The sequence below is a fragment of the Schistocerca americana genome, chromosome 2 (assembly GCF_021461395.2).
Source record: "Schistocerca americana isolate TAMUIC-IGC-003095 chromosome 2, iqSchAmer2.1, whole genome shotgun sequence".
Classification (NCBI taxonomy): Eukaryota; Metazoa; Arthropoda; class Insecta; order Orthoptera; family Acrididae; genus Schistocerca; species Schistocerca americana.
Window position 1 is genome coordinate 535,893,374 of NC_060120.1, and position 14,876 is coordinate 535,908,249.

The window sequence follows — 14,876 nt, forward strand, 5'->3', positions numbered from 1 at the left end:
CGCATTGAAGGAATGCGGAGAGGGCCTCTTTCCACACCGGGTTTTAAAAACATGATTTGGATGTTCCAAGTGACTGGCAATTTGAAAATCACTTCTGTGCGAAGCCGACGGCCATTTGCGGCACAAATTGTTGAAGGAGTTACTGTTGCAATGGCTAATAATACTGAACGCAATATGCAATCTTCAAGCAGTTCACGAGATGTGTCACGACAGCTGAGCATTCCATGGTCCACTGTTCGAAAAGTGCTGCGAACAGTTGTGAAGTGGTATCTCTAGTGCGGTTCCATTCTACCGTGGATACATGTGGTCGTCACAACGAGCAACGCTTATAAACTGGAACGTAAACACGGTACGCAATTAACAAATGTTACCCTATCATGTGGCAATTGTTCCTTTCAGTGGTTTATTCCTTATTTCCCTTCAGCAAGTCTTTACAAGTGTTTTCTCAAAGTTTCATTGTCCTATGATCACCAGTTTTTTCAGGGGGACCGTCTCAAGTCATTTGGAAAATACGAGTAATTCCAAACTAGGGATCGTACCACACTGCAGTACAGCTGATATCCGAGGACAACAGCGAGAAACTGGCCTCTGGACCAACTGAAGGTAAGTCTTGCACACTCTACGTACTCGCCGAAACCTGTTTTGTGCGAATTTGGTTCCTTTCGGTTCGGTTCGTTTTCAGTTGCAACGGAAAACCTGTGAAACCCTTTCATACACACACGGTTCTCAATCGTTCGTATTAGGTTCTGTGTTTTCTTCCGTACACAGGCTCAGTAGCGATCATGGAGAAAAGTCAAGTTGTTGCCATACTATTTTTCTACAGAAGAATAAAAAACGAAGCAGGAATCCTAGAGTTGATTGGGAGCATCCTCTTATCACTTTACTCAGAACTCTGGAGCATTCTACAGCATTTTTCCGAAGACAAGAGAGCACGAATACAATTTTTTTTATCACACACCTACGTTAGCCAAAAACGTAAGACACTTATTGAAAAATTACTTCATGACTGAAGAGGGTTCAGTAAGTTGGCAATTTTAGAATATCTGATTTACCTTAGTAATTATTACAAAACTTGATGTACTGTATTATAATTTGATATGTATTTTAAGTAAATGCCACTGGCTATTCCGTAATTTCATTTTAGATTCCCTTAAAATCACTGTAAGGTTACCAGTTGCCCTGATGTACTACCTCTCTTATTCGACAAAAATGAATATTTCAATGCATTTTTTAGTGATGTCAGATGTATGGAATTTGTTGAAAATTTCAACATAAATGTCTTTCTAGGCTTTCTACGTCTTAAATTTATCTTCATATTTTTCATAAGTTTTGTCCCACAGCACTGGTTTAGAAGATCCACATCAACATCTGTCATCTGCTAAATCGCTCATTTTATCAGAAAAACTGCGACAACAACTGTCATAGACTAATAAGAAATCGCTCTTAAAGAAGTCATCTCGCTATCAAGTTAAAACAGAATAAAACAGAAACTGAACCGCGCTGGTATGTAGGCCTTGACTGCTTTCTGTTCCCTGGACACGAGTTCAAACCTTATAGAAACTAGACGAAACCTGCTAGTATTGAGGGAGTATTCAGTGCTCTGCTGTTTCTATTGGGCACCGATCATGAAGCAAAGCACTGTTACACACCTGTCGGCAGCGACCGTAAAAGAACCACAAATGTACCGAACCGAATGGCACTCCATACGTGTTGAATAGGCCTTACCGTCTAAAAGGCCAGGCCACACGGCTACAGGTACATTACTGACTCTGTAAGGCTGTACCGGTTATTTCGTCACGTGTTTGTGGCTAGTATCTGACTGTAGGCGTTGTTGTTAAAATAGTGCTGATTGCTTTTCCCAATTTCTGTCACAAGCCATTTCACGAATAAACATTACTTGTTTTTTTTAAGAAAAAGTTTAATTTAAAAACCAAAAATTTAGCACTGATGCTATGGCGAATAGATATGTAGTTTTTTACCCGGTTATTATGAAAGAGTGAAAAAACTGTTATAACCAAGACCAAACAATACGGAAAAATACCAGTTATTCGGAACTAAAATGCCGGTACCCGTTTTAAACGGTCGGTTTTTCCCATCCTTATCATGGCGGAGATGCCCATATCTCTGACATCCAAAGAAAAGAAGCATGTTGTTCCATGGATCTGAGGACCTGAATTCTGATCCGTATCACATCTTTCACGCTCTCATTGTCATTCTGTGTTCAATGACGAAAACATTTCGTGAATAGCTCAGTGTCAGACTGATCTCTAGACACAGCGTATAATTTATAACATTCATTACATATTTTGGTGTACTGCCGTTGTGCGTCGTTATGTGTATAAAAATGGTCTGATCTTTGGTATCTATCGTATTTGTTAGAAGTTCCTGGTCCCTTTGGACATAATAGTTATAAAGGATCAAAGAAGAAAGGAAGGAAGGAAGGAAGATTAGCGTTTAACGTTCCATCGGTAACTGCGTTATTAGAGACAAAGCACAAGCTCGGATTAAACAAAGATAAGGAGGAACCATGCCGGCCGTCACCTTTAGTGAGTTAGGAAAACCCTGTAAAAGTAAAATATGGAATGGCTGGACGGGGGTTTCAACCGCCGTCGTCCAGAATTCGAGCCCAGTTTCTTAACCACTACGTAACATCACTCAGTAATGTTTCGAGATCTGCAGACAGAGTATATTGTGCTGTACATTTTAGAGCATATGCTACTATTGCCACATTAAACAAAGCAGATACGATTAAGTGACGTTTGCTCTGTAAAACACATGATCAGTGGTACGTCTTTCATTGACAATGACAACAAGAGGAATCCATACATATTACATCAATGAATATATGTATGTATGCCTACATCTGCTCCAAAACTAATGGGCAGTTTCCAACCAAACCTGAAGAAAATATCACTATCTGTTTGGAAAGACTCACTGTGATGGCAAGAACCATCTGCCAGTCAAAGGGGTGGAGCTGGGGTGAGAAAGAAGTGTCGCCCGCGACTACACATAATTTCAAACTTTAGCGAAACTTTCTCTCGCTGACAACCCACACAAAATTATGAAAGGAAAAACGTTTATAGCTTACTGCAACATAGCTGTTCACGCAATAAAACGGCTTCATCAGGTACCGAATGTATGACGGGACCCATACCAAACAGGACTAACAGCAGATATTGAATCTATACAGGGAAGGGCAGCACGAAGAGGCAGATTCTCGAAGTTGGACATAAACTACCCCGAGAAAGCCCACTTGCAAAGTTTTAAAAACCGGTTTTAAATGACTCTGTGAATATACTACAATCTCCTACTTATTGCTCACGTAGGGAATGTGAGAATAAGATTAGATTAATTACAGTACACACAGAGACATTTAAACACTCATTCTTACCGCACTCCACACCTGAATGGGACGTAGCCTCTTCCATGCATTTCACAGCGGTTTGAAGAGTATAGATGTAGATTAGATTGTTCAGGAGATATAATTGCATAAACACCGAGATGCGTGAAACTAAATGCAGAAACTTGCTAGAGATTCCGGAGATCTATATGCACAAATATATATGTGAAATATGTTATATACACTATGTGATCAAATGTATCCGGGCACCCCAAAAACATATGTTTTTCATATTAGGTGCATTTTGCTGCCACCCACTGCCAGTTACTCCATATCAGCGACCTCAGTAGTCACTAGACATCGTGAGAGAGCAGAATGGGGCGCTCCGCGTAACTCCCTGACTTCAAGCGTGGTCAGGTGATTGGGTGTCACTTGCGTCATACGTATGTACGCGATATTTCCACACTCCTAAACATACCTAGCTCCATTGTTTCCGAGATGATAGTGAAGTGAAAACGTGAAGGGACGCGTACAGCACAAAAGCGTACAGGTCGACCTCGTCTGTTGACTGACAGAGACAGCATACTGTTGAAGGGGGTCGTACTGTGTAATAGGCAGACATCTATCCAGACCATCACACGTGAATTCCAAACTTCATCAGGATACACTGCAAGTACTATGACAGTTAGGTGGGAGGTGAGAAAACCTGGATTTCATGGTCGAGACGGCTCCCCTAAGCCTGACATCACGCCGGTAAATGCCAAATGACGAATCGCTTGGTGTAAAGAGCGTAAACATTGCACGATTGAAATGTGGAAAAATGTTGTGTGGAATGACGAATCACGGTACACAATGTGGCGATCAGATGTCAGGGTGTGAGTGTGGCGAATGCCCGGTGAACAACATCTGCCAGCGTGTGTAGTGCCAACAGTGAAATTCGGAGGCGGTGGTGCTACGGTGTGATCGTGTTTTTCATGGAGGGGGCTTGCACATCTCGTTGTTTTGCGTGACACTACCACACCACAGGCCTCCATAGATTTTTGAAGCACCTTCTTGCTTCCCACTGTTGAAGAGAAATTCGGGGATGGCAATTGCAACACAATCTAGCACCTGTTCATAATGCACGGCCTGTGGCGGAGTGGTTACACGACAATAACATCCCTGTTATGGCCTGCACAGAGTCCTGATCTGAATCCTATAGTATACCTTTCGGATGTTTTGGAGCGCCGACTTCTTGCCAGGCCTCACCAACCGACATCAATATCTCTCCTCAGTGCAGAACTCCGTGAAGAAAGGGCTGCCATTCCGCAAGAAACCTTCCAGCACCTGATTGAACGTATGCCTGAGTGGAAGGCTAAGGGTGGGCCGACACCATAATGGGTTCCAGCGTTACCGATGGAGGGCGCCACAAACTTGTAAGTCATTTTCAGCCAGGTGTCCGGATACTTTTGCTCAGACAGTGTATATGTGAAATATAGTAAATGTATGTGAAATATATGTGAGACGTAGATGTGCGGGCAAACCACGAGTAAAAAGTTCTTCCTAAATCCTTGGATCGATTTCAACCAAACTTAGTACACTTACAACTTACCGTCCGGAAAGAAACGTTTTGGAGGTGGTGGACAGAGACAGGGGGAGGAGATGGGCAGCGAGAGGGGTGAGGAGGAGATAGATAGAGAGAAGAGTGAGGATGTGGTGGACAGAGAGAGAGGAGTGAGGTGGTGATGGACAGAGAGAGGGGTAGGAAATGGGCAGAGAGAGGGGCGAGGAGGAGACAGATAGAGAGAGGAGTGAGAAGGTGGTGGACAGAGACCGGGGGAGGAGGAGTTGGGCAGCGAGAGGGGTGAGGAGGGGAGATAGATAGAGGGAAGAGTGAGGATGTGGTGGACGGAGTAAGGGGGACGAGGAAATGGGCAGGGAGGTGAGGAGGAGGAGATGGACTAGTACAAGACTAGAATAAATTCTTATTTGAGCAACTATTTCTGAAATAAAGCAGAAGGATTTGGAAAGGCAGAGTACACAAAAGACGAAACGCGCTAAAGGAGACACAGATGGAGAATTATCTATTGAGTCATAAAACCTGTGCTACAAAACTGTGAAAAGATTCAACTATTGTTAAATCACTAAACACTATTTCTGGCAAACGTGCTTTTTTAAGCGTATGAAGTACTGATAGACCCAAAACGACAGTATTTGTGCGGTACATGACTTCACATATATTATCAGAGTCTTTTCATCTTTCTTCATTCTTTCTGTTCCCTTACGTTTATCACATCTAACACAGGGCCCGCTTTTTCAGGTTTTGGCAAAGTGTATGATTTAATCAAAATATCCACGGGTGTGCTGCCGGTCTATAGTGTCCAACGGGCACAATATTTCGGCGATCATACATGACGCCATCATCAGGTGAACTGACGGACTGAGCTCCTGTGAACGTGCCGGCACGGAGATCCGTACGTTATGGCTGCTCAGAGGGAACTGGGTTCGGTCGCAGCGGCGGCAGATTTAAATACCCTCCGCCCGCGGCGCGCTCCCTCCGCCGTCCGCGCCCCGCGCCACGGTCGCGCGGTGGAACAGATTGCGACGGCGTCTGAGATGACGTCGGTGTGATGACTCTGTCCGCCGTGGTCGTCACAACTATACGTTTGCTCGATTTACTCTTGATTAACCCGATCGCTGGTTCCCAAGCCTTGCTAAGATTATACCCACAGTCACGGTTTATGAGGTCGTCATTGGTGCGAATTTCGATGGCCTCTCTAACAACGCCGCCGCGACCGAACCCAGTTCTTAGCTTATATCTAAATTAACGTAAATAAAACTTCCTGCAAAATGCACTGCTCTGGTATGGTTTTCTAATGAGCGGTGTCGGCGCTAAAGCACGCTAAAAAAGCAGTCGCTTTTTGGCCCTTCAACGAAAATGTCAAAAACACCCACTCCCTTCCACAACAGTTCGAAAAATATACACTTCGTCAACAAAAACCACTACACCACGTGAAATTACATTAAATTTCCTACAAGGGACATCTACAACATTCAATTTTCTCAAAAAGGGGGTAGCGCGAAGCAGAATTTACAAAAAATATCCCCTGCGTTCTTCAACCAAACGACCCTTCCTACCCGTCAATCTCTTATCCTCGCTGTACATTCGACCAATTGATCTCAAAGGAGGCTGTTTTAAATGAATGAATGGAAAAGTATTTTTGATGAAAACATTAACAAATTACATTTACAACATTTTAGGTACATGGCACTGGACAGAAGGATGAGCACGAAATCTGCGCGTATTAATGTACAAATGCCACGAAATGAGTTAATGTCGAGCACAGGTCTGGACCACCCCCTGGGAAAGAAACAAGACAGAAGATAGAACATGGATACAAAAGACAGATAAGTGAACTATCGGTGATGGTGCAACGTATGTGATGTGCACAGTTGTGCAGATCTTATATTCATCTGCGTTTGGCTGTTGTTGTCCCAGGCAATGTTTCTTGAGCACTTCAAGGTCTAAGCGAAGGGTCTTGCACAATGGAAGGTCAAGGCAAAGCGTCAGGGGCTGTAGAAGCCCCAGGCTGAACACTGAGTCGTTGCTGTTCTTCAACAGAAAAAAAACTGTAATTGAATTAGTAATGTTATGATAGAGAAAAATTGTTAGTAAATAGGTTAAGTGATATGCACAGGTGTGCACATCTTATACTCATCTCCGTTTGGCTGTTGGTGGCCCAGGCAATCTTTCTTGAGCATTAGAAGGTCTAGGTGAAGAGTCTTGCACAATGGAAGGTCAAGGCAAAGCGTCAGGGGGTACAGAAGCCCCAGGCTGAACTCTAAGTCGTTGCTGTTCTTCAACTGAAAAAACTGTAATTGAGTGAGTATTGTTATAATAGAGAAAAATTGATAGTAAAGATGCATAACGCTACTAAATACTACATGAATTAACACTTTCTGCGCCTTAGCTGCTTCAGACAGTGATAAGGGTCTCATCCAGCTCGTCTTCGCCTTCGGTATCAAATTAGTGGTCGATGCTGAAACACGAATCTTCACATTGCTGGCACAGCTTCGTGGAGAACAAACCTGCTCGCCTGCAAACACATCGACCTTGGCAATCTGTATTGCTTCTGCAAGATATAAGCCGAAGAAGCCTCTAGGGGGCCTCAGGTTTCAGTGTGGTTATGGGAGCAAACCACTTTTTGGTCTACGTCTACACCCACTGTTCTGGATTCAAGTAGTTTATGATCGACTACTGCACTTGACAGAAAGCTCTGAAGGTGTGTTGTTGAGCTGCAGTTTCAGTTGGAATATGGAAGCACTATTTGTCGATGTCTTGTAGGCTGATGACAAGTATTGCTTACACCGCAGCTTGCTGACGGTTGTGGTTGGATGGTTCCCACTATAAATGGCAAGCATAATTTTTTTACCAGAAGTTATTTCCTTTGGATGGGCTGATGGAGCAATAAATTTGACAGTGTATGAATCGAAATTTTTGGAGAGGGTACGTGGAGTCCCAATCTCTCAATGTGTGGAGGAAGAGCATGTGGTTGGCAGCACTTTTCTCCGTTGCACTTCCCGGATAGCAGAAGAGCTGAGGGAATGTACCTCTCTCTGTCTTGAGGAAATATATTCAGGGGCGGTTTGGAGGCCAATAATTACGACCAGAAGATCAGCTTCTTCTCCCGCTCTTGTGAACCGAAGCCAGTGTTTCTGCCGTCCGTACTATCGGTGTCTCTGCATCATTAGCTGCCTCCTTGGTGTCGATTCCACTTTCATTGCATTTTGTCATCAGCATGGTGATTAGTCTATCCTTGTTTTTCGAATTCCATAGAAAACTTACTTGTTAAAGTTTTTTTATCGTGGTGCTGCGTAGATGTTCTCCATGGACAGCTTTTTTTCGACCTCCTCAAGCGCTCCATGAACTTGGTAGTGTTCCATCCGTCGAAGTACTCATCGAATTAAATTGTCACACTTTGGTTGTACTTACATTCTTAAAAATAATGAGTATATGAGTCGCGACCATACGAACCTGGGTAACTAACAGCCCCCAATAATCACATATACTGTACCAGTTGGATCCAGAGCAGTAGGGGTGGAAGTTGATAAAAAATGGTTGGCTCCCATGACCACATTGAAAACCCCAGCTCTCGAGAGGCGTCTTCAGCTTATATCTTGCAAATGCAATGCAGATCGCCAAGTTCGGCGTGAGTGTAGGCGAACAGGACTATACTACACGTAGCGGTGACGATAATATGAAGACTCACGTTCCAACATCGACGGCAGTTTTGATGTAGAAAGCGAAGACGTCTTGGAAACGACTTTGCAGTACCACTATCTGATGCAGCCGAGCTGCACAAGGTATTGATTCTTGTTAGATTTTGCAGCATTATGCTTCTTTACTAACAATTTTTCTCTATCATATCATTACTCATTCAATTACAATTTTTTCAGCTGAAGAACAGCACCAGCTCAGTATTCAGCCTGGAACTTCTACAGCTCGACACTTTGCCTTGAACTTCCATTGTGCAAGTTTCTTCACCTAGACCTTTTACTACCCAAGAAACATCGCCTGCGCCACAAACAGCCAAATGGAAACGAGTAAAAGATCTGCTCACCTGTGCACATGACACCAGTGCATGTATTTCGTCTTACACCGATAGTTCACTTATCTGTCTTTTGTACACATGTTCCATCACTAAACTCCTTTCTTTTCGGAGGGTGATCCAGATCTGCGCTCGACATTAGCTCATTTCGTGACATTTGTACATTACTACGTGCAGATTTCGTATTCATCCTTATGTTCAGTGACATGTACCTAAAATGCTGTAAATATCATTTGTTAATGTTTTCATCAAAGATTCTTTTCCATTCATTCATTCAAAACAACCTCGTTTGAGATCAAATGGCCGAATGTACAGCGTGGATGAGAGATTGACGGGTAGGAGGGGTCGTTTGGTTGAAGAGCGTGGAGGATACTTTTGAATTTTTTGATAAAATTGAATGTTATAGACGCCTCTTGTAGGAACTTTAATGTACTTTCACGTGGTGTAGGGGTTTTTCTTGGTAAGCTGTATACTTTTCTAACTGCAGGGGATGAGGCAAAAGAATGCTGCTTTTCAGCGCGCTCGAGCGCCTTACTACTCATCAGAAAATTAGACTTCGTTATTGCATTCTGTAGAAAATTGTGCCTACTTTAATTATGCATAGAGTGGTCATTTTCTAAATATAACCAAAAAACTGAAAAGAAAGCGAAAAGTTTGAGGTTTTTTACGTTTTCCTTGTGAAGTCGACCTCCTACAAGGCAGAAACATGAAATTCGGTTTCAGTTCCCCAAAAAGCATGTAGAACCGTTGAGAAAAAACTTACGCAATTTTTTTGAGAAATTGTCTATTTTTAATAGCAATTGACTGGACCATTCAGTACAGATCTGTCTCACCTTCCTATGTCGCAAGCTAGCGCGCTGCTCGCTACGCTACACGAACAGGTCATATCATAGGATTTTCATATCTGTCAAAAATATGACTTCAGTACCAACATAAATTGGTGAAAACGTTGTCTTAAATGTTTTAGCTATCACAAAATGTTGTCTAGAGAACAAAGAAACCACTTCGATAAAAGGTGTCAAATATACTCAACATCCTATTTCAAGGGTCTTACCTTTATACCGCATGTGATATAAGAGAAAATGATCCTTAAATCTCAAATAGCAGGTATAGGAGGGTACAGGTCAGCGTGTTAGTTTGTATTTTATGTTTTCCGCCGGGGATCACATCCAAATCACATAGGATTTGTCATCATAATACAATGAAAACAGATAGCTCAAATACACATAGAATATACTGGGTGTCTCTCCTAAGAATTGTCAGGCGCATTGCCTCTGGTGTTTCGGCAGTTATCCGCAATTTATTTTTTGCAGTGTGTAGCATGACTCAGCCCAAGAAATACTGTTCATCATGTCTTTCGTGCAATGCTCAGTTAATAGAAAGCGTCCGCTTGTTGACCGTTGCACACAAAAATTTTAAATCAGAATTTTATTTGTCACACATTAGTCTAGTACTATATTCGTTTTGCTGATATGCATTAAGAGGGACGGTAAAACGGGAAGAACAGCCAGTACTCTAGAAGCGACCGAGCAGCGCTGCTGCATGGCAAGAGCAGTCAGCACGAGACATGGCGGCGCGCAAGTAACTACTGGACTACTGGTTATTCTTTGTGTTTTCCTGTCCCTATCACTACATATCGATAAAAGGAATTCGCAATAGTCCAACTTCGGACTGCTGTATCAGGTGGACTGCATTAAAAATCTTGTTCCTCGTACCGGGAAACAAATCGACCCATTCCACTGACACGGGACGTCGCGTGCAAAGCGTGATGAGCAGTATTTGTTTGGGCTGTTCCAGCTACACATTGCAAAACCGGAATTGCTAATATTTGCTGAAACAAGAGAAAATTCTCCTGACGTCTCTTTGGAGGGACACACGGTGTAGGTATGTTTTGATGAGTGTAGGACAGGTGGACGGGCATGGTCTTGCTGAAGGAACCATCACGCCGTCTGTCTGAAATGGTTTTGGAAAGCCACGTAGAAGCTAAATGAGGGTGACTGGACGGGGAAAACCGCATACTCTCGAATACGAGATGAGTGTCTTAACAACAGCACTGCCTCATTCGGCTGGTCCCTATCTTACATTCTTTTTTTGTCCACACGCACTTTTCACCAGATGACGCATTACGTGAAGAGACCGTGGTGTAGGCCGGCGGCGTGGGTCAGCCCAGCCGGCACGCAGATGCTGCCAGCGCCAAGCGACGGCGCAGCCAATGACGTCAGCTGTAGCTGCAGCTAGACCACGGGGTTACCAACATACCATGGCAGCCGTAAGCTCATCGTAGATCTTCATATGCTGATTCAGCCGAGAGTGTCTTCAGTTTAAATTGAATCTAAGGCCAGGTCCGAACTACCACAAACTGCAGCAGTAATTGTAGATTTATTGTACGTGTCGAGCCGTTCCTCCACTTAAGGAAAACAGAAGAGGTGTCAACTCGTCCCTCCAGTTATGGAGAACAACAATTCTTTTCTGCATACGAATTCATTTGGATGTGTTAATAATATTGTACAACTGCCTGTTTAGGTGACGATACGTCGCGGCAAGCTGTTATGCAGAGAGCAGTTCCCAACGTGACACGTCACACATTGCCATTGTGCTGTAGTTAATTGATGCTGAGAAGAACGTATTGCGCAACAATACCGAGTAATAAATGTGAGGTCCGTCACAAAATTGTATGTCACACAGCGATATACAGACTTTATAACCAGTCTCTACATTATCGTTACTAAAGAACCCTTCAGTGAAGAGTTTTAGACTAATGTCGGAGGGTGCAACAAAAATGCGCAACATGTTCTTCTTTGTATATAACCGGAACAGCATTTCAGGCGTCTCGTTGGTGACGGCATTGGCAGCGACGCGTTTTTTGCGTGACTCGGCATTACGCTGAAACTCCCAAAATTAGACGGTGTAGAGGTAAAAGCTTGTAGAAAATTGAAAAAAAATGAAAGAAGAAAACTAGAGGCGAGAGGAAATCAACATAGATGGTGCAGAATACGATCGACGCTTTCCATGTTAACGGTTACAGTGAGGTGAATATTATGGTAGTTCACCTTCCCGCTAAACTGAGTCTCTCCACTTCTGCAGCCGCGCGATGGCCGTGGAAACGTCGATTTTCAGCTGTCAATATGTTATTTGCGCTAGAGAGTATTATCTTGTCAGCGTGGTCAGACTAGTTTCTTGTAAACAATACAGGAACCAAGTTTTCAATGTGTTCCTACGTGGCTGTCCCACTTGTATTATGTCTATATTGTTACATATATGTTTGGCAGGGATAAGGAAATCTTCGAAATGACTGTGCCATACATTTTTTGTTGACAAATTTAGGAAAACCAAATTTTTGTATGTTCAGTTATTATGCAGTCACCAGACGCATATCACACCGAAGCATCGTCAGTACAGCTGTATGCTATCTTGTCGAAAATTATTCTGCTGTGAGAATTAAGACGCAGTATGAGATAGGAGCTCCCAGAACTGTGCAATCCGATTTCTTTTTTCGTCTGTAACATTGCTGCGGCATCTGACATTTAGCGCTCCTCTTCGCATAGGCGCGTCATTGTGGGAGTATACGATATTCATTTCACCTTTGTGTAGGCGCATGTCGCACGCAGTGAAGGTGATGGTAGCCGAAGAGTGAATCACAGAACTATTACTGCCCATCTGAAAAAAGCGACGGAAATGTGAAAGGGACATCACGAAAGGCAAAGAACAGTCATTTGGTATATCAAAATAATACAAAAGCATAAAGGTTGGAAAAATAATGTGAAGGTTGACCAAACAACTAGTTTGATACTACTCCTCTAGAAGAAGCTGTTACAATTCTTTCCGAGATTCTGAACATGTTTAAAACTCCTCGAATCTTTTGCTAATACAGAACAGAACACGTCGATGACATTATAATCCATTAAGATTGACGTGCGGGTAATGCACAACTCTCATCTCATTTTCATCATTTCAGTGTTAGATATTTGCAACTGTTACAGTGTTGAGGGGCATTGTCGTCTTGGAAGATTCTGTCTCCTTGATGAAATCATTGCCAGACTACTGAATGGATTTTGTTTTCCCCTCGGTACAGTAATAGCACCCAAGGGAAGTTATAATATCACTGACAACACAGCTAAATAACCTGTGTTGTGCTTTACGAACAATAATATACGGTTCAGATTCTACATTTTCCTTGACATATTGCACATGTAGGCTCTTGCTGTGGAATGAAACAGTCTAAAAATAAAATTCTTCGAACATTACATACTTTCATTGTTCGGGAGCCTGAATTTCGTTACTATAGCTCCGCTGTGGTCTGCATGAAGCTTGAAAATAGAAATACTACACTGAATTTTACGTCTATCCAATTCCCATAACACCGATTTACTAGACGCAATTGAAGACAACTGATGCTTACATGCCAGTGGCTTCTTAGTGGCTATTTAATGAGCTCCTGCCTAAAAAAGTTTACGTTTTCTTCCAGTATTGTCTTTTACAGAGAAATTACTTCCGATAACTCAGTAAACTGTCGTGGAACTGGACACAGCAAGTTTAGACAGTAGCTCTGACACTGTTTACACATATCGACTAGATTGCCACAGACAATCTCCTGGTCGGAAATAAGTAAAAGCTGAAGTTGCTATAATTCAACACGAAGGCTCCACAGCACTTCTAGAGACGTCATATTTGGAGTGGAAAACAAAGGCTTGCAAATCAGTGAGAGACACAGCTCAGATAATGGGGCGTTTATGTAGGGTAATTATATATTTTTTAGACTCGTCCTGTTTTCTAATCCTGGTCATAGGATTAACAGTGGACTATAGGAATGGGTTTTGTGGCTGGCTTCCCTTCCCAGGGATTGTCCCAAATGACACTTGTTAGAAAGGCGAATATCCGTAGAATGGGCACATAACGGCGAGGTTTAACAGCAGCTGGGACTTCGGTGGCGGTCAGACGCTGGTTCGCGGCGTGAGGAAGCCGTCACTGTCAGATCTCGCAGCGCTATCGATTGTGGCGGATCGCAGCTGGCAGCTGGCGGCGTCAGCGTGACAGAGGGCGGCGTGTCGGCTGCCGTACTCACAGAGTGTGCGGTCAGCGACCGGCGCAGCTGCGGCGTCTTGCGCTGGCGGGTCCTCCGCACCGTGGCAACAGGTCTGCCCACGGGCAGGGCGCTGGAGGAGCGAGCTGGCCGCTGGGGGAGAGGGCCGCAGCACGAGGTGGAGGGGGCAGACACGGGCACTACTGGGCCGCGGCCGCCGCTGCCGCCTCCGCTGCTCTCCACGCTGACCGCGCCGTGGCTCACCGGCAGGGGGCTGCCCGCGCACTGCCGCCGCCAGCGCCGAGCGCACCCTACCCCAGCCCAGCCGCGCCGCGCCGAGCGTCCGGGCGCCGCCGCCCGCCACCCCCGAGCTTCCGCCGACGCCCGCGCGCGGCGCTGCTGACGCCCGCCGGCTCGCGTTGCCGTGGAAACGGGCTCGGCACGGCGCTCTGACGTCACTCGCAGCGCACGCCTGTCTCTCGCACTCTCAACCCCCACCTGCTCTATCCGCCGCCCATCCCGAGAGCCTCGATATTTTTAGAGGTCCGCCCCTTTCCACATCCGCCGTCGGTCGCGTTCTGCCCTTTCCGAGTGGCCTCTTAGCAGGACGGTAATCTCCCATACCCGCGACCGCGCCGGTACAATTCCTATCCGTGTCTCGCCGCTTCTAATAAACGCGAGGAACTGATTCCGCTGTGGCATTTCCTTCGGATAAGGCACTTCGTCATTTTAACCCCGATGAGAAAGAAAAGTTGCAGTCTGTCAAAATATTCACGTCTTGTCGTGTTAATGTTCTTGTTGTCGGTCTAGGATTTATTGTGTTCCGGTTTACTATAATAATGGCGTGTGACGAGGGCCTCCCGTCTGGTAGACCGCTCGCTTGGTGCAGGTCTTTCGATTTGACGCCACTTCGGCGCCGATGGGGATG

General features: G+C 44.4%; 1 protein-coding gene across 1 annotated transcript in view; it reads right to left on the reverse strand.

The window, feature by feature from the left end:
• LOC124594151 overlaps positions 1–14,650 on the reverse strand; it is a 1,388,778-nt gene extending 1,374,128 nt beyond the window's left edge. Inside the window, exons 1-2 of the mRNA XM_047132507.1 lie at positions 14,573–14,650; positions 13,991–14,446 (exon numbers count right to left, since the gene is read on the reverse strand). Of these exons, the coding sequence (XP_046988463.1) occupies positions 13,991–14,446; positions 14,573–14,650 (534 nt within the window). The remainder of the gene's footprint in view (positions 1–13,990; positions 14,447–14,572) is intronic.
• Positions 14,651–14,876: the final 226 nt, after the last annotated feature.